This window comes from Anabrus simplex, chromosome 1 (assembly GCF_040414725.1).
Source record: "Anabrus simplex isolate iqAnaSimp1 chromosome 1, ASM4041472v1, whole genome shotgun sequence".
In the NCBI taxonomy this organism is placed as follows: domain Eukaryota; kingdom Metazoa; phylum Arthropoda; class Insecta; order Orthoptera; family Tettigoniidae; genus Anabrus; species Anabrus simplex.
Window position 1 is genome coordinate 565,586,921 of NC_090265.1, and position 20,642 is coordinate 565,607,562.

Sequence of the window (20,642 nt, forward strand, 5' to 3'; positions counted from 1 at the left end):
GTCAACAAGAAGCATAAAATTTGGCACTATAAGGCCACTGTTTGCGCCATTGTGCATGCTTAACTTGTTGATTCTGTCTTTCCTATAAGCGTGTCAAACTGTAAGGTGTACGTGCAAAAATTAAAAACTTTAACTACAACCGAGAAATGCAGCTTCATGAAACGTATAAGGGGTCGGGATAATACAAAAAGTCATAGGACTAAAGTTGTAGATTACTTCAAATTGGGCCGCGATTGTGTTGTTCGCCTTGTGATATGACTTACCCTTCAGCCACCAATTAGCTCTGAACGAAGGTCTGCGCCGTTTTTAAAATTGTCTCCATATTTAAATATTTGTTGAGGCTAAATGTTAAAAATCTGAACATGGAATTTTCCGTAGGTTACAGGCTAAAAGCTATAATTTCGCCAAATTTCAATTTGCTAGATTATTTGGCAGTTCCAGTCTGTCATATTGATTGGTGGGGGGGGGGGGGGGGGGTTGTAGGAGGAATAATTAAGATTTTCAGTAAACTGTAAAAAATATACCTGAATGGGTGAAAGAAATGCTTACACTGTTGCTCTTATGCAGAACCCCAAGTTTCAAAATCGGTAGTTTGTTCGATTCTGCCTCAGTTCGATGGTATGTGACTGAAAAGGTATCGCTCGTGGAAATCTGGAAAACTTCAAAGCTCGTGTCGGTAGATCTACCTGTACATGAATTAACTTTTGGGGCACAAAATATCCAGCTCTCATCTGTCAACGTATAGCAACATTATTAAGAGCAGCATCAGACGCCGTAGATTTTCAATGACGTCCTCTCCGCGAGCTGAATCAGGCCTGCAATTAGCATCATTCCCCGAATATCTTCCTAAATCTCAGCACGTTCGAACTGGCCTCACGTTCAGAAGCATTCTCAGACGCCCAAGACGTGGACGTGTTTTCAGAATTGAATGAAGATTTTCCAAGGCCAGTTCGTATTTTAGTTGCCATAGAAAGAGGCACCAACTCTCAGAAGTGTCACAACCTACCTACTTATTGTAAATAAGTTCCTTTTAACGGTACGTTATTCAACTTAATTGGCGAAATCACAGGCTGTAAAGGAAAAAAAATCACGAAAAAAATAGCGCACATTATGCGAAGATATTAAGAAAGTTGACCTGCTCCTGGATGAGTAAACGCTATATGTAAAGTATGGTGGACACAAGAGCATGAAACCCGCAGAAAATATAATTTTCTTCTTCATCTGAAGACTAAGCGAAATTATGTAGGCTACATAACAAAAATTATTCAAAATGAACGGCTAGACACTGTGCCGAAAGTCCTAAGAAGAGTACTGCTAGATATACAGAGTGTGACACTGATCGTGAGCCAAAGTTCTCTGCTCTTAGAAGATTAGATAGTGTCATTTAAGTGAAACAACGTTGAACGGACCCATTAAAACTGGTAGAAAGGTATTTTCAATTAGACGGGAGAACCCAACCAGTGAGGAATATTTGCAGGCGTTATCAGAACGACGAATCAGCTATACATCGTCAAACGAAATACAGATTGCTCGACAGAAATAGGAAGGACATCCAGCTCAGTAACGCAGATCAGTGACCACTGATGAAGATCGATAGCAAACGCATGCTTGCAATTGTTAGAAAATTAATCTCAACCTCAAGTGAAGCTAGATATCTTATGCCTATTGCTCACGGTAAAACGTTTCGTAAAATTTGTTGTACATTTAATTTAAAAAAAAATTGGTGAAAGCAAATTGTGTTGCTCACGGTAAAATTATTTTATAAAATCCGTGGAAGTGGTGGAAGCATCAGGATGGCCATCTATGAACTCACTTCTAAACTGAGATGTATATTTGTTGCCATCTATCGATAAACTTTTAAACCAAGAATCAGCTGTTCAAATTACAGTGTGTTTGAGACTATGGCTCCAACGAATAAAGCAAAACTTGCTACTTTACCTGCAATTACGTATATGTTGTAGGCCTACAGTGGTAAAAAGGAAGAAAAGAAATGCCAGGAAATGCTGGACTCGGAATTGGATCAAAAGAAGAGAAGAAGGTAGAGGATTGCTGCCCTTGGTCGAAAATTATTTGAGGTTAGAAGACCAGCATTCATATAGGAATTAGGCGATTGTTTTTTCTGCCTCTCTTCTTGCATTTCTGTTGTGGTAAAGTGGCGTTTTAACTTCGTACAAACAAGGATATTTCTGGTCTTCGTCCAATGAAACACTAACAGCTTCCTTAGTCCACCCGGATCCTGACATTTTGTTTGTTTACAATCGAGCTTCACAATCTTCTCACGACGTAGCGCCAGCATCATTGTAATGTCAGCTTCGCTGATTGGTTCGTTTCGTAAAATTAATTTTACGGAATAGAACATATCCTATTTTATGAAACATTTTATCAAAGGTTTTATAAAACTGAATGTGACCCTGAGCAACAGAAATTTTATAAAATTAAATTATTGTACAATAAATTTGACAGAAAATTTTACCGTGAGCAACAGGTATTACTGTTCCATGAAGTGCCGGGCTGAGTGGCTCAGGCTGTTGAGGCGCTGGCCTCCTGACCCCAACTTCGCAGGTTCGATTCTGGCTCAGTCCGGTGGTATCTGAAGGTGCAAAAGTACGTCAGCCTCGTGTCGGAAGAATTACTGGCAAGTAAAAATCTCCTACGAGACTAAATTCCGGCATTTGACGTCTCTGAAAACCGTAAGATGTAGTTAGTGGGACGTAAAGCAATTAACATTACTATTGCTCCTTGAAGGGAAGGGCAGCGAAATGAACTAACCTATAACCCTCTTACCTATTATATTCAGAACCTCAAAGTAGATCTGAAGTGAAATCACGAATTAGAAGGAATTTTCTATTTCTTTGGCAATATTAATTGGATCCCATGGTTCATTCATCAGAATCTCAAATTTCACTACCAAAACGGACAGATGCCAACTTTGAACTTTTCCTTCAGTCTGAGATTCTATAACTGTACATTACAAATCACTGGCTGCCCGCATGTGAAGGAGATGAAGATGATTAGAAGTTATGCTTGATGTAGAAGATCGGCAATCAGGCCGCTATAACCAGTCAACAACGGATATGGTAGTCATTTTGCTGGCGTGGTAGGAATGTGAAAACCAAGTCTTCCTAGAGAACGTAAGACTTTTCTAAAGAAAATATCTACCCCTTTCTATTCTTATCAAATTATGTTAAAGGCAATGTGAGATGTACTACTGGCATTTATTTTTTTAATTGTTTGCTCAGTTCTAGGAAGACACTTTTTTTGCGAAGTAGAGACTGTAAGGTCAGTCTATATAAGAAATTATAAAAGGCTGAGATATACTTTCACTTTAAGGATATCATAAATGAGGAAGAGTTCGAGTCCCAGTGTCGGCAGCCCAGAGGATTGTTATCCGTGGTTTTCCATTTTCACACCAGACAAATGCTGGGAATGCACCTTAATTAACGCCGCTTCCTTCCCACTCCTGTACCTTGCCTATCCCATCGTCGCCATAAGACCTGTCTGTGTAGATGCGAAGTAAAAAACAAACTGCGAAACAGCTTTCCAAGAAATTTCTCCGGTCGACCTTGATATAGACAGTTCCATGAATGAACTCTATATATTACATGTCTAAATATTCCTGATCCGATATTTCCATTACAGGTACAAGGAACCCGACGTGGGACGAAATGTCGTTTAAAACGGTCAGTCACCCCATGATCGTCACACTTGAATGACAGCTCTAATGGACTTAAGGTCAAATATTTGGACAAACTCTTTGTTTTATGTCCTCGATTGAGTGGCAGATGTGAGGTTTGCTTGCATTGTTACGGACCGGGGTTAGGATACTAACTGCCGACATTGATAAGATCATTAGCTCCGAATGATCAGAAAAATGTAATGCCACACGGTATTCCAGCTTTGTTAAAAGTCACAGTACTATGGGGGTTTGTGAAGTGACGCATGCCATATATAAAAAGCAAGCGATATTCAAAGCGGTATTCGTGAGTTTTGATCAACTAAACACACGTTGAGGCGATGGACAGTATTCTGACCGGCATAGGGAGTCCATCAGCAGAGGGTCTTCAGTGAGCCCGATGTTTCTCCACTTCAGCATCTACATGACAATGTATATCTATTCCAGCTATGTTGTGAATAAATATGTCCTCATTTGAGTTTGGCGCAAACAGTGGCCTTATACGAGCAATTTCGAGGAAGTTGGAAAATGGCTCGACAAATGGTTTGCACCGGGCGAGTTGGCGGCTGTGAGCTTGCATCCGGGAGATAGTAGGTTCGAATCCCACTATCGGCAGCCCTGAAGATGTTTTTCCGTGGTTTCCAATTTTCACACCAGGCAAATGCTAGGGCTGTACCTTAATTAAGGCCACGGCCGCTTCCTTCCAACTCCTAGGCCTTTCCTATCCCATCGTCGCCGTAAGACCTATCTGTGTCGGTGCGACGTAAAGCCCCTAGCAAGAAAAAAATAATGGTTTGCCGCAAAAGACAAGCAGATTTTCTGGCATGGTATTCATAACTTACCTAAAAGATGGGCGAAGTGTGTAGAAGACGATGACCAATATTTTGAACAAATAAAAAAATGAATTTCTCTTGAAAATGACGTGTTTTCTTTACCTCAAAAACTGGCAAAAACTTACGCATACACCTGGTAGATGTAATTTGGCGTTGCTCCTCCTCATCAGCTGGAGCAAATTCCAGTATGGTACATAAATCATACGTCACTGCCACTCCTTTCAAATCATGCCCTTTATCGATTAAAACACCGTAACCACATAACCACTGACTGGGGCGCGCAGTCGGTCTGGAACTCGTCTCCTAACTCGCCTCCTATCTTCAAGGTCACGGGTTCGAATGTTACATCAGGGTTTTGATATTCAAAAGAAAAATCTTTGTGTGGAAATTAACTGAACAGTCACTATGTTTATGAATGGAGTTACTTTTGTGTAACATTTCAAGTAGTCAAGCTACTTAGCGTTACTGAATATACGACATAAATGATAAACTCTGTTAAATAGCTATCCTGTACTTTTGCTGAATGAGCAAATAATTGTAATTTGACGTTTTTCTCCCAACCAGCACTAGAATTAATTTCCATGGGTCAGATGATGATTAGCTGACAATCGAAAAAGTGTGTGTGTACTTTATTTTGGTGTCAATAAACCCCATGTCATGCCAGTCATGTGTGTAAATTATTACCTCTCTACCTCCAACATTCCATGAAGTATTGCCTCGTCAAATGTTAACGGATTTTTGGGTCCCCTGTATATTAATTTCAGCTATGTTGTGAAGAAATGTTTGCCTTCCCATCAATGTGTAACTCAGCTAGAAAGAATCAATAAATTAGAAGGAAACGTGGTGCGCGCGCGCGCGCGTGTGTGTGTGTGTGTGTGTGCGTGTGATTTAGCGTTTGGATCCAAATCGGAAGTTGTCCAGCACTTTCAAAACTTTTCCTGATGATGATTCACAGGAATGCTTCCAATTGGTGAATATTTTGAAATTATTCACATTCGCTGAATAAGAATAAGATGATGCCAACAAGCAATTCCTCATTATTATGCAGTAGAGCGATAGAACCTATACGAGTCAGTACTTCAGAGACTTTCGGGGACTAATAACTTTTCCCGATGGTAGAATAGTCGCCTGCAAACTGTTGTAGGATGCCATCATCTAAGTCCTCATTTGCTCATAACCAAACAGCAAAAGGAACACACAGATATTCAAACAATACTAAACCAACTACAGCTTGGTCAGACAATGAGGAAATCGTGATGTTTGTAAATGTTTTAATCAAGAATCCATAATTGTTGGGACAACAGTTTTCTAAACTAAATTCATTAGGAATAATGGATTCAGAAAAGTGTGTGCTAATCAGAGATATCCTGTCGTTGTTAAAATAGTCATGCGCGAACTAGGGCAACTTCCTCAAGAGTCACATTGTGCATTTCGTCATCCAAACCTAAGGTAGAACATCTGCGTTCAACTCCATATAATAGCAGCTTTTGAAACATGCAGTATTTTTAGGAAAGTTCTGAGTAGTGATTTCTATTATCCATAACGGGAGAAAATCAGAGGATGCATAATATTTCACTCGCATTGGATATTAATCCCCCCTAATGTAATTGAACAGCGAGGAAACATAAGAATGCCTGTATTATGATGTTAATAATAATAAGGAGAAGAAGAAGAAGATCTTTTAATTGGATATTTATTCAGAATGGATGACAACAGGTTAACCAAAGAGATCTTCAAATATCTTTGGAACAAGAAATCTACAACAACCTCAATTCATGAAGTCAAGAAAGATTTGGAAAGAAACAGTATAAGAGAAGAAGCAGCTCCAGAGAGAGAGATTTTTAGAATATTACAAATGGATTCCGAAGTCGGGAGGGAAAGAAAACAAGTTCAGAGTGGTCCGAGTAGAGGTACAGGAGACATAGTGAGCGGATAAAGGAGTATTAGAGGAAGAAGAGAGAACAACAAATGATGAAGCATTGAAATATTGCCACGTGATACCTAGAAGACCCTATCAGAGAAGGAATAATAATATCATCTTCATCATCATCATCTACACACATATTATCATAAGGCTCACGTATCTGTACATTCATTGCATGAGCAAAATTTCCTTATATTTTTCATACGTGATATTGATTACTTAAAGGATGTTTCCTTGTGATATCAGTCTGTCTGGTTCTTTCTGTCCGTGTTCGTAAAAATGGAAAACTGCTGGTCATATTTCAGTTAAACTACGCATTTTTAATCCACTCATTCGGGATTGTTTTATTAGGTGCATATAACTTCAATGTTATCGCATGGAGTTACGGTTTATAGGAAGGTTATTCTCAAATATCTTCGTTAACATTAGGTCTATCAAAAGGCTATATAATAACCATTTAAGAATATGTTATTTCCGTTCGTGTATGCCATACACGTTTTTATCGTACGACGGATGCTTACGAAACATTTAGTCCAAGTCCCGAGGGGCACTTGGTGCATGTTACTTCGAGGTGGGTTAACGGGAAGAACTAAAGAGATATTTTTATCTTTTCTATTGAGCAGATAATAAGGGAGATATCATCAATGGTATGTTTTATGATCCTTTAGTGACAGCGCCACACCAGTAGTCAGACAAATGACAAAATGTAACTGAGAAGCAGGGAGAAATTCGCACAACTTCGTACCAGGAACTGGACCGTACTATAAATTAGCAAATCGTCTTCATTCTATTCGACTTTGCTCAGAATTATCATCCTTCACGTTACCACCACGTGCTTTAGGAGAAAAATATCAGTTTAACATACCGCATTAATAGTGTGAATAGAGCTACGTAACGTCGTATAAATTTCTGAAGGAAACGTGTAATCCATTCCAAATTCCGATACGAAGAACGGGTACAAATGCTAATATATAAGTATAGATAAGGATGTCTTAAATGAACAAATTAGGAATTTAAAATACAGGTGTCCTCAAATCACACCTTCTTCTATTAGAAGAAAATCAAATTATATAACTTATTCGTAGTCCATCATGTCATCGACAATGTAGTCATTCTCTTGTCCTCCCCGAGTTCGGGCACCGATAATGTCGACCATAAAGTTCTTTCGCATTAAAATGACATTCGGCAATAACTCACATACGTCCTTTAGACTCAGACGACTAATGAAGATTGATAATTGTACAATTTTAGAATATTTTCATTTGTAAGACAGAGTCGTAATTTATAGCCTTTCTTTTTAACGCTTATGTAAACAGTGCTTGAGTCCGCACTTTATACTCGCAGTCTCATAGCTCGAAATGCTCAGTTTTCTGCAAAGCTTATTGTCACAAAGGGAGAGAGGGAGAGGGAAGTGTGAATTCAATTAAGTTGACTCATTACTGTTCATAGTTCAAATTATGAAATTAAAAATGTATCCTCCTATGCTGAGCTCGATTTATTTCTTCTCAGCGCCTCGTATAGTCATGACTGGTTCCATAATTCTCTTACAGAACGTTGCTGCAACATCGGTCGGTTCGTTCAAGACATATAAGTACAGTACGTTCTACCAGCCAGTGTCCCGGATTTAAATCCAGAAAATAAATATTGGAGTTCTTTAAGGCATAGTACGTATTTACCAAAGTCAGTTTTCCCTTTTATCTTATACTAGCGGTTACCCGCGGTTTCGCTCGCGTGTATTTCGTAATTTGATCTGAAAATTACCTGGAGTATAAAAACTCACCGAAAAACTGAGTGTCATTTACCCCAGAAAGTCTTTGTAAACCACGTTTGTGGTATTGCCTATTGGGGCTCAGATGCGACATAGAACTGTAGGCCTACATGTCAAGCCGAAAAAAACATGTTTATTTATTTTTAAAGGAGATTTCAAATATATATTTCCACGTATGTAACATATTCAGTTTCTGAGATATAAGTAACCCCATAAAAATAATTCAACCACTTAATCAGTCCTTCACCCATCCCCACCCCCACCTAAGTGGATTTTCCGAAAACTAAAATGTACAGTTTCCTTTAGTTTTAAACGTGAATCCAAATGCCAATTTTCACGCCTGTAATATATTCAATTTTTGAGATGTAAGTATCCTCGTAAAAAATAATTCACCGAGCAAGTTGGCCGTGCGATCACGGGCGTGCAGCTGTGAGTTTGCATCTGGATGATAGTGGGTTCGAATCCCACTGTCGGCAGCCCTGAAGATGGTTTTCCGTGGTTTCCCTTTTCCACACCAGACAAATGTCGGGGCTGTACCTTAATTAAGGCCACGGCTGCTTCGTTCCCATTCCTAGCCATTTCCTATTCCATCGTCGCCATAAAACCTATCTGTGTCGGTGCGATGTAAAGCAAATTGTAAAAAATAAATTCAATTTTTTTCACTTTTTTTCACCCCGTTAAGTGTCTTTTCCGAAAACAAAAATAAAATGCATGTTCCTGTATTTTTTTGCTAGTGGCTTTACGTCGCACCGACACATGTAGGTCTTACGGCGGCGATAGGATGGGAAAGACCTAGGAGTTGAAAGGAAGCAGCCTTAGCCTTAATTAAGGTACAGCCCAAGTATTTGCCTGGTGTGAAAATGGGAAACCACCGAAAACCATCTTCAGGGCTTTTGACAGTGGGATTCGAACCCACTATCTCCCAGATACAAACTCACATCCGCGCGCTCCTAACCGCACGGCCAACTCGTGCGGTTCTGTATTTTTAGAGGACTTTCCAAATATCAATTTTCACGCCTGTGGAATATTATGTTTTGGACATATACTGTACTGTAGATATACCGGTACTCATTTTAAAAATTCACCCGCTTTTTCGATTCTTTTCATCCCCTTAAGTTGATTTTCCGAAAACAAAATATACATGTTTCTTTATTTCTAAAGGAGATTCCAAATGACAATTTTTACGTTTGTAAACTTTTAAGTTTTTGAAATATAGATATGCTCATTTAAACAATTCATCCCCTTTTCACCCCCCCCCCCTAGTGATGGAATATCCAAAAATCATCGCTTAGTGCAAACCTACACTCTAATATAAATGTATCCCCAAAATTTTATTTCGTTCTGTCCAGTAGTTTTGGCTCGGCGATGATGAATCAGTCAGTCAGTCAGTCAGTCAGTCAGTCAGTCAGTCAGTCAGTCAGTCAGTCAGTCAGTCAGTCAGTCAGTCAGGACATGTTATTATATATATATATTTCTAAAATCGGATAATGTCATTATCATGTCAAAACGCTCACTTTTGTATTCACCACAGAATTTATTACCGTATTTCGGTTTTCCAAAACTTTTTCATTTCAATTTTAATTTGGAATCTACATTTCTTATACCGAATAACGGAAAATAAATTATAACGTGGTGTTTTTGCTAGTGATATTTAATGTCGCACTAATACACGAAAGATTATCGGTGACGCTAGGATGGGAAAGGGTCAGAACAGTGAAGGTAGCAAACCGTGGCCTTAATTGAGGTACAGCCCCAGCATTTGCCTGGTATGAAAATGGGAAACAACGGAAAAACTATCCTCAACGTCCCCGCGGTGGTTATCGAAAAGACACGTTTTTATGTAGCTTCTACGTTTGGAAATAATCTATCATAAATAATTCCCACTATTCACCAGAAAAGAACGAGCCTAATATGACGTTCCAAGGGAAGGAACTGTCATTGGATTTGGTGGCAAGAACATTAACATCATAGGGAATAAGAAAAGAGATTATAGGCAACGCATTTTATACTAGACTCAAAAATTAGGCAATATTCCTTTGTCGTGTACCATGCAAGATATAACTTATTGTCGACAATTCACCTCAATTATCAAATCACCAGTGACCTGTGCTTTGGGCAGTCACCCACGTGGCAGAATCCATATCAACTGTTTACCAAGTTATTTCTTAAAGAATTTCAAAGATGTCGGAAATTGATCGAAAATCTCCCTTGGTCAGTTATTCCAGTTCCTAACTCCTCTCCCTATAAACGAACATTCGCACAAATGTGTCCACTTGAATTCTACGCACAAAGTCCACTCTACCCTATTCGTCTACTAACCATATATACCCTGACTGCTCGGAACATACCGCTTAGTCGAGTAGCTCGTTTCCTTACTCGCAAGTCTTCCCCGCCCAAAGTTTGCAACATCGTCATAATATTACAATTTGCTTTACGTAGCACCGAAACAGATAGGTCTTATGGTGACGATGGAACACGAAAGGGCTGGGATCGAGAAGGAAGCGATCGTGGCCTCAATTCAAGTACAGTGCGAAAATGGGAAAACACGGAAAACCATCTTCAGGACTGCGACAGCAGGATTCGACTCCACTATTCCACGAATGTAAGCTGACAGCTATTTGACAGCTCGGTGAAATATAAAAGACCGAGCTCGATAGCTGCAGTAGCTTAAGTGCGGCCAGTATCCAGTATTCGGGAGATAGTAGGTTCGAACCCCACTGTCGGCAGCCCTGAAAATGGTTTTCCGTGGTTTCCCATTTTCACACCAGGCAAATGCTGGGGCTGTACCTTAATTAAGGCCACGGCCGCTTCCTTCCAACTCCTAGCCCTTCCCTGTCCCATCGTCGCCATAAGAGCTATCTGTGTCGGCGCGACGTAAAGCAACTAGCAAAAAAAGAAATATAAAAGTAGTATATCTCATTCGAATTATAGGGATTTTATAATTCTAGTACACTGAGCCTACAAAACGTGTTAAATACAAATTTCTTAATGCAGAGATTTCAGAGATACGGGTACAAACATTTGGCATTTTTAACGATATTAGACCACTCAGGTTCCCTTTAGTACGTGCCTAGTTACCACAATTACCAATATCAGTTTTCTGGAACACCGATGGATTTAGGATACAATGACGGGATACCAATCAAACGAAATCATATACACAAATAATATTATTTATTTTTCAGTCATTTGTAAATTGCATAATAAATAAATAAGAGATAAATAAATAAGTATTTGTTGACGGAGGAAGATGAGTGACAAGGAATAGGATGTTTTGTACTAGAAAGAAGGTAAGGTACGAGGTGAGGATAGACAGTGGAAGATAGGTACTTAGTAAGAATAGACATGGCCAAGGGCGTTGCTGTAGGTCATGTGAGCGACAGCGGGAGCAGCGGAGTAGGCGACGCCGAGGAGACCAGCGCGAGCAACGGGGGCAGCATAGCCGACGGCGGGAGCAGCATAGCCGACAGCGGCGGGAGCGGCGTATCCGTGGTAGGCAGCGTAGGCGGGAGCGGCAACAGCTCCGTAGGCAAGAGCGTCGTTGCTCACGCGGACATCAGACTTGCTGACGCTGGAGTAAGGAGTGTTGATAGACTTGGAGTAGGTGGAGATCTGTCCCAGGTTACCAGGAGTCCTCAGGATGTTTGACTGCTGGGCAGTGATGGCGGGGGTAGCGTAAGAATGGCCATAGGCAGGGGCGGCGTAGCCGTAGGCAGGGGCAGCGTATGCGGGGGCAGCATATGCAGGGGCAGCATAGCCGATAGCCGCGGGGGCTCCCAAGTAGCCGGCGTTGGCAACAGCCAATACAGCAGCGAGGATGATAACCTGAAATTAAAGTACATTTCTATTACGAACTATACCCCAAAATTTGCATCGAATGATCAGAATATAATTCATGAAAGGAAGCAAATACCATCACTTTTCTCACTTCAATGCCATCTCCTTTGTTACTTGCATATGATATTTATTTACTGTGTCTTTAAATTAATTGCCTAGTTTATTTTTGGTGAGCGACTAAGGTAATCCTAGGCAGCGCTATCATTAACCCTTTGTGACAATTTCACTCATTCGCTTCCAAAGTGTAAAGCAACAGGAAATTTTCCACATAGACATAAACAACTCCAGTACACACCTACCCAAGTAATGCCACTTCTAATACTACAAATCTGTCTTTCTCATGGGAATTCTTTAACATATCAGATGCCGATAACACGGAGTTATCACATTTGAACACCTACAAATACAAACTACTTGCAGGGAAATAACACACTATCCTTGGACCGGAAGGACTTTGAGTAACGAATTTCTCCACTGAGATCGTCTGGTGTTATATTTTATTATCCCATCCTAGGAAAACTTCAGCTTAGCTTATAGATTCGTCCAGTCGTCCGATGATACGACTTCATTGCAGATTTCTACCAAGTGGATACCTTTCAATACATGAATGGAAGGAAGTATTCCCGGCGACCTAGCTCCACGGTACGTGTCGTGTATCTGTAAGCATGAATTCAGAAGATGGTGTTTCAAACCCCACCATCAGCAGCCATGTAAATATTTTCGAGTGGTTTCTCATTCACCCACCATGCAAATATTGAGGGAGTATGACCGCTACCTGCTCTGTTCTAGCCCTTGCCTCTCCCGTTGTTGCGGCAAATCTATCTGAATTATTGCGACTTTAGACAAATAGCTAACAAGATTTGAAACATATTTTCATGAAATCTTGTGTATAATCGTTTTTATAACAATACTCATTCCTTTCTAGGGAAATTTTCACTTATATTAAGTATCAACTATGTACGTTATGATTTCATAAAAATTACATAACTACTTATAAAGTGTACATAATTATTACTACTATTATATTTCGTTCTGATAGACAGTTTTTATTTTCCTAACAGTCTTTAAAATGAACAAATATATAATAGAAACGTGTAATATATAAGTAGGCTTATTTTCCCCACTTTGAAGTTACACTAAATAACCGCTTATGGCAACAGTGGCCTCGGAAAAGTACGCGCATGCGCTGTACAGCAGTTGAGAACGCTTTCCGTGTGTTCCTTTGACTAAGTACGTCATCCAGAGAAACGTCCTCTACGTTAAGAAATAAAGAAATCTGGCAACAAATCAATGTAACCCTTGGATAAATTATTGTTGTGTAAACTATGAGAAAGCATGAATAGATATTAATGGTATTAACACTGATAAAATGTAATATGATATTTTCATTTATCTGTCAATTATAGGCTGCCTAATGCTGATAAGTATCACAATACAATATAAATGTTAAGATATACGAAAAACAATCAAAGGCTTCATGGAATTTCTCTTTTTCATAAGTTTACCACAATATTACAGAGGATTACACACGTGATTTTTAATCATTTGTATGGATATTTTGATGGCCAAAATAGTTATGTCAAAATATATACTGTTTGGAACGTACTCAATTTTTTTAAAAGCTACCTACTGAAATTTTTGAAATTGTTCCTCTTGCTCTGATAAAAATTCTCATATCTCTTAGACTGGAAAATTTTATAGCCTATGCTTCTTAGAAGTAATTAATGGTTAGTTAGAAAATGGTTCATTTCTCTGCCCAGATTTCACCTGCGGTTGACTGGCGTCGACCTCACATCTGATGGTGGGATCCAGTGTATACGTGTATTAAAGCTCGGATGTTATGATAACTGAGCTGGTACATCATTCCAGAGAGTATGCCAAAGGAGATTTAGGTTCTCATTTCAGAAATAAAAAGGACAAATGATTTTTAATGTTCCCCGGTTAACATTGAGATACTAACATCAATCACGACTATAGTCACCTGCATTTTCGGTGTAAGCAATGAAATTTACTTCTTTATACGTTACTGTCTTACCGAGCTCGATAGCTGCAGTCGCTTAAGTGCGGCCAGTATCCGGTTTTCGGGAGTTAGTGGGTTCGAACCCCACTGTTGGCACCCGTGAAGATGGTTTTCGGTGGTTTCCCACTTTCACACCAGGACAATGCTTGAGCTGTACCTTAATTAAGGCCACGACCGCTTCCTTCCCACGCCTAGCCCTTTCCTCTCCCATCGACGCCATAAGACCTATCTGTGTCGGTGCGACGTAAAGCAACTTGCATTCCTGTCTTTGAAACAGGAGCTTGCCGTCTTTGATTATGCTTACAAGGGAATTGTTTGGAATAGACCAGACGTATTTCAGTGAAACTTAACAGTAATTACCATTTTGCATAATAATAATAATAATAATAATACGATTTACGGAGACGACGAAGTGACGGAATTTTGTCTAACGGGAGTACGTTTACGTGCCGTGAAATCTGTGGACACGAAGCTAGCATATTTAAGCACCTTCAAATTCCAGCGGACAGAACCGGAGTCGAACTCATCAACTTGTATTCGGAACGCAAGTTCTCTACCGCCCCAGCTACTTTGCCCGGTTACAGTTTCTTGTTAGTAAAGTGATCTATTGTTATTCATGGATTATATAAAGAAGAAATGCTCCATTTTAATCAACAAAAGTTTACTATGTGATTTAAGAGAATCCGAAAAGAAGCTGCCTTCCCAAAAGGTAGTCCACTAAATTCTGTACACCGTTAGAAATGTTATGCATGCATAGTATGGAATTTGTCTGTCTAGATAAATAATGAACGTGTTGTGTTCGTCTTCTTATGCCAATTTTCTGGTAAATCTCTTATCTTCATCTTCCCGTTTAATTTCCTTCATTTAAAAGGTGAAGTTAATATAACACTAGTTCCATTCTGTTGACTTGATCTTTCAAATTGTTGAGTCTGTTTTCAGGAATACAGTGCGTAAATACGGACGTCACCAGGCTGAGCGATACAAACAGTAAAGCTTTGAATTTAAGAACCCAACTTGTTGGGTTCGATCCCCGCCAGTCTCGTGTCAATAAATTTACTGACACGCAAAAGAACTCCTGCGTACAAAAATTCCTACTCATTGGCGTGTCCACAAACCGTAAAAGTAAATAGCGGGACGTAAAACCTAAAAGATAATTATTTATTATGAAATATGTAATTGAAAACATTCCAAAAAACAGCATATTTCGTTTGAAGGATCCAATATGAGACGCTAATGTGTAAATCTCTAGGTCGTCACATAGGTATCGTAATTTTACAAGTTCTGAAAATGGTATAGGACTCTGATAACTGTAGGACTCCGTAAATATCGGAGTTATAAATCCAAAATCTGACGCTGTCAATTTTCGCTACTCTTTATTTAAAAATAAAAGCTGTGTTTAAAACTCTACCCGATCTTTCCAACTTGAAATGTTGTCTCCATGATTCATAAACACTAACAGTGAAAGATCCTAGCTGATGTTCACAGAAAACAATGTACTCCAAAGTCGGGTTCCTTAATCGTTGGTTTTTGTATGTGTGTTAAAAATGTCAAATTATTATTATCCATAATCGAACGTCCATGTCCAATTTAACATAAAGGCTCAGAGTAAGGAAGAGTGTCCCATACCTCACTAGACTTCTGTTACAAAACTTTTAAAAAGTTCCATAAACAAGAATCAAATTCGTAAATTTTAACTCGTGGATTGAACAACGAAAACGCTCTCCTTGTAAACTACTGGTTAAGTCAATGAATTAGAATCTCTAGGACAGTGAACAGCTTGCCGAAAGATATTTACCTTGAAAGCCATTGTAGAGTGTCTTGGTGGGACTGATAGCCTGTACAGTTCGGGCCAGGTTTATATAGCGAGCGTGTGTGGTGGACCCACATGCCCTCAGGGGAAGGTGCAGCATGCGGCTCGCCGGTCCACACACACACATAGGTCAGGTGACACCACAGCCATTAGCCACACCAATATTATCTAATACAATACCCCATAGGACAGAAGGTCATTTCACTTAACATATGCGTGATATCCTCATTCGCATTGAACTGGGAGATTTTTTCTTTCAATAACGACCTTGACTATGACCGGCAGGAATGTCATTTAAGAATCAGAGGAAGAATCAGAGGTGGTGATATTGACCTACCTAAGCGCGGGAGCACCGATCTTTAAGGAGTTCCACAAGTATAAAAAACTAGGGCTCGTCATTGCTTAGAATATTCAATATTACCTTGTTTATACCACAGTCTAGACTGGAGGATAGCAGACTTTATTAGTGTCCAGCTAGACAGGATTAGATTCCCGTATCCGGCAAAATCTTAGAACATATTTCATGACTAGAATAAGGTTCTTTAGCCTTTGGTTCGGAGGGTACCGGGATTGATTCCTGGATTTTAACTCAGTATTTTAACTCTAGTCCGGCCTCGCGGTGTAGGGGCAACGCGTCCGCCTGTCACCCGACGGCCGGGTTCGGTTCCCGGCCGGGTCAGGGTTCTTTAATTGTAAATGATTAATATCCCTGGCCTGGGGACTGGGTGTTTGTGTCGTTTTTAATGTTCCTTTCCTCTCATTCAACACTTTACACTTCCGGCATATCCAAAATACACACAGGTTCACAAGATATGGTGCAAAGTGGGGGCAAAAGCTTCTTAGGTCGATGCCCCGAATAAATAGCGGGAAAAAATGGTTAACTCTTCTGTCTGGGATAATAATAATATAATAATTTCGTGTGGCTACTTTTTTAGCCGAGTGCAGCCCTTGTAAGACAGACCCTCCGATGAGGGTGGGCGGCATCTGCCATATGTAGGTAACTGCGTTTTATTGTGGTGGAGGATAGTGTTATGTGTGGTGTGTGACTTGCAGGGATGTTGAGGACAGCACAAACACCCAGCCCCCTGGCCACTGGAATTAACCAATGAAGGTTAAAATTCCCGACCCGGCCGGGAATCGAACCCGGGACACTCTGAACCGAAGGCCAGTTCGCTGACCATTCAGACAGCGAGTCGGACTGTCTGTGATCATCTTAATATAATTCTGTTCATCTGCAGCACACTACAAACCAACGCAGAAACACTCAAGTGTTAATACTGTCTCTCTCTCTCTCCTCATAGGATTGACGTAAAGGAAGATATCCGGCCACAAAATTGACCCACATCCACATGAAGTGTCGACTCCAATAATTTAGCTAATAGGCTAGGGTCAGAAGACAAGTATAATGGCTACAATAAGGTGTCAAATGCAACATAATTAAAATAAATCATTGGCTACCAGGTGTATACATAAGTCTATTCAGGTTTCACTGAGATATGGCGCCAGCGAACAATACGCAACGTGTGAATTCGTCACATACGTCAGTTTGTTCGTCTGACATTAACCTACCAACGCACACAAGTTGAGTCCGCCAAACACCAGCGTCTGTGTTGTATCGTTCAGTGATCATGTCGACGTTTGTGCCTGAAAAAGAACATTTGCGGCACGCATTGCTTTTCTTATTTAATCAAAAGGAAAAGGCTATGTAAAGTCATCGTTTGCTGGTAGAAACATATCTTGAACACACTCCATCGATTAGAACATGTGAGACATGATTTCGACAATTTAAACGCGGTGATTTCAATGTGAAAGGTGTGGATGGTGACTCAACACAAACTCAACAGCAATTGGCACAAGCATTAAATGTGTCACGTGAAACAGTGGGCAGACGTTTACGAGCAATGAGAGAGATCAATAAACTCGATAAATGGGTCTCACATGATTTGAATGAACGGCAAATGGAAAAAATAAACACAAGTCACGTGAGAAATGGTGCTTCAACGCCAAGAAAGAAAATCATTTCTGTAGCGAAATTGTGACGGGTGACGAAAAATGGATTTATTTTAAAAACACGAAGCAGAGAAAATCGTGGCTGTCACCTGCCGAAGCCGGTCCTTCAGCACCAAGGCCAAATCGCTTCGGCAAGAAAACCATGCTTTGTGTCTGGTGGGACCAGAGTGTTGTTGTGTATTACGAACACTTGAAGCCCGGCGAAACCATTAATGCGCAGCGCTATCGCCAACAAATGATTAATTTAAAACACGCATTGATCGAAAGACGACCGGAATGGGCCAGAATACATGGCAAAGTGATTTTGTTACACGACAATGAGTCATCTCATACAGCAAAACTTCTGAAAGACACCTTGAAATTGCTTGGATGGGACATCCTTCCGCACCCGCCGTACTGCCCCGACCTCGCGCTGATTATCACCTCTTCGCATCAATGGGGCACGCGCTCGCAGAGCAGCAGTTCAGCAATTTCGAGGTAATTGGAAAATGGCTTGACGAATGGTTTGCCGCAAATACAAGCAGATTTTCTGGCATGGTATAAATAACTTACCTGAAAGATGGGCGAAGTGTATAGAAGACGATGGCCAATATTTTGAATATAAAAAAAAATGGAAGTGGAAAGGATGGTAAATAGACTCCATTGTCATAAAGCAGCAGGAATAGATGAAATTAGACCTGAAATGGTGAAGTATAGTGGGAAGGCAGGGATGAAATGGCTTCATAGAGTAGTAAAATTAGCGTGGAGTGTTGGTAAGGTACCTTCAGATTGGACAAAAGTAGTAATTGCTCCTATCTATCAGCAAGGGAACAGGAAGGATTGCAACAACTATCGAGGTATCTCATTGATTAGTATACCAGGCACCGGGCGAGTTGGCCGTGCGCGTAGAGGCGCGCGGCTGTGAGCTTGCATCCGGGAGATAGTAGGTTCGAATCCCACTATCGGCAGCCCTGAAGATGGTTTTCCGTGGTTTCCCATTTTCACACCAGGCAAATGCTGGAGCTGTACCTTAATTAAGGCCACGGCCGCTTCCTTCCAACTCCTAGGCCTTTCCCATCCCATCGTCTCCATAAGACCTATCTGTGTCGGTGCGACGTAAAGCCCCTAGCAAAAAAAAAAAAAAAAAAAAAAAGTATACCAGGCAAAGTATTCACTGGCATTTTGGAACGGAGGGTGCGATCAGTAGTTGAGAGGAAGTTGGATGAAAACCAGTGTGCTTTCAGACCACAGAGGGGCTGTCAGGATCAGATATTCAGTATGCGCCAGGTAATTGAAAAACGCTACAAGAGGAATAGGCAGTTGTGTTTATGTTTCGTAGATCTAAATAAAGCATATGGCAGGGTACTGAGGGAGAAGATGTTCACTATACTGGGGGACTATGGAATTAAAAGTAGATTATTAAAATCAATCAAAGGCATTTATGTTGACAATTGGACTTGAGTGAGAATTGATGGTAGAATGAGTTCTTCGTTCAGGGTACTTACTGGAGTTAGACAAGGCTGTAATCTTTCACCTTTGTTGTACGTAGTTTACGTGGATCATCTACTAAAAGGTATAAAATGGCAGGGAGGGATTCAGTTAAGTGGAAATGTAGTAAGCAGTCTGGCCTATGCTGACGACTTGGTCTTGATGGCAGATTGTGCCGAAAGCCTGCAGTCTAATATCTTAGAAAAATAGATGCAATGAGTATGGTGTGAAAATTAGCCTTTTGAAGATGTCAGTAGGTAAGAAATTCAACAGAATTGAATGTCAGATTGGTGATACAAAGCTAGAACAGGTCGATAATTTCAAGTATTTAGGTTGTGTGTTTTCCCAGGATGGTAATATAGTAAGTGAGATTGAATCAAGGTGTAGTAAAGCTAATGCAGTGAGCTCACAGTTGCGATCAGCAGTATTCTGTAAGAAGGAAGTCAGCTTCCAGACGAAACTATCTTTACATCAGTCTGTTTTCAGACCAACTTTGTTTTACGAGAGCGAAGGCTGGGTGGACTCGGGATATCTTATTCATAAGTTAGAAGAAACAGACATGAAAGTAGTGAGAATGATTGCTGATACAAACAGGTGGGAACAATGGCAGGAGGATGTTCGGAATGAGGGGATAAAGGCTAATTTAGGAATGAACTCGATGGATGAAGCTGTACGCGTAAACCGGCTTCGGTGGTGGGGTCATGTGAGGCGAATGGAGGTGGATAGATTGTCTAGGAGAATAATGGACTCTGTTATGGAGGGTAAGAGAAGTAGAGGTAGACCAAGACGACGATGGTTAGACTCAGTTGCTAACGATTTAAAGATAAGAGGTATAGAACTAAATGAGGCCACAGCACGAGTGTCAAATAGACGATTGTGGCGACGTTTAGTAAATTCACAAAGGCTTGCAGACTGAACGCTGAAAGGCATAACAGTCTATAATGATAATGTATGTATGTGTGTATGTATACAAAATGAATAATTTCCCTTGAAAATGACGTGTTTTCTTTACCACAAAACCGGCAAAAACTTAACGTATATACCTGGTAGATGTAATTTGCCGTTGTTTCTCCTCATCAGCTGGAATGAATTCCAGGATGGTACCTAAATCATTAAATCATTAGTCACTGTCATTCCTTTCTAATCATACCCTTCATCGATTAAAAACACCATAACCACATAACCACTGACTGGGGCGCGCATTTGGTGAAGAACTAACCTCCTTTCCTCAAGGTCACGGGTTCAAATGTTGGCTCAGGCTTTTGGCATTCAAGTGAAAAATTTTCGTGTGGAAATTAAC

The 20,642-nt window shown here is 40.3% G+C and overlaps 1 protein-coding gene across 1 annotated transcript; it reads right to left on the bottom strand.

The window, feature by feature from the left end:
* Positions 1-11,513: 11,513 nt before the first annotated feature.
* LOC136870061 (cuticle protein 67-like) lies at positions 11,514-15,869 on the bottom strand. Its single transcript, XM_067144894.2, has 2 exons — positions 15,851-15,869; positions 11,514-12,023 (listed from the first exon to the last, which is right to left on the bottom strand). Exons 1-2 carry the CDS (start codon positions 15,860-15,862, stop codon positions 11,529-11,531), a joined length of 507 nt encoding a protein of 168 aa, XP_067000995.2. The 5' UTR covers positions 15,863-15,869; the 3' UTR covers positions 11,514-11,528.
* Between the last annotated feature and the right edge of the window lie 4,773 nt (positions 15,870-20,642).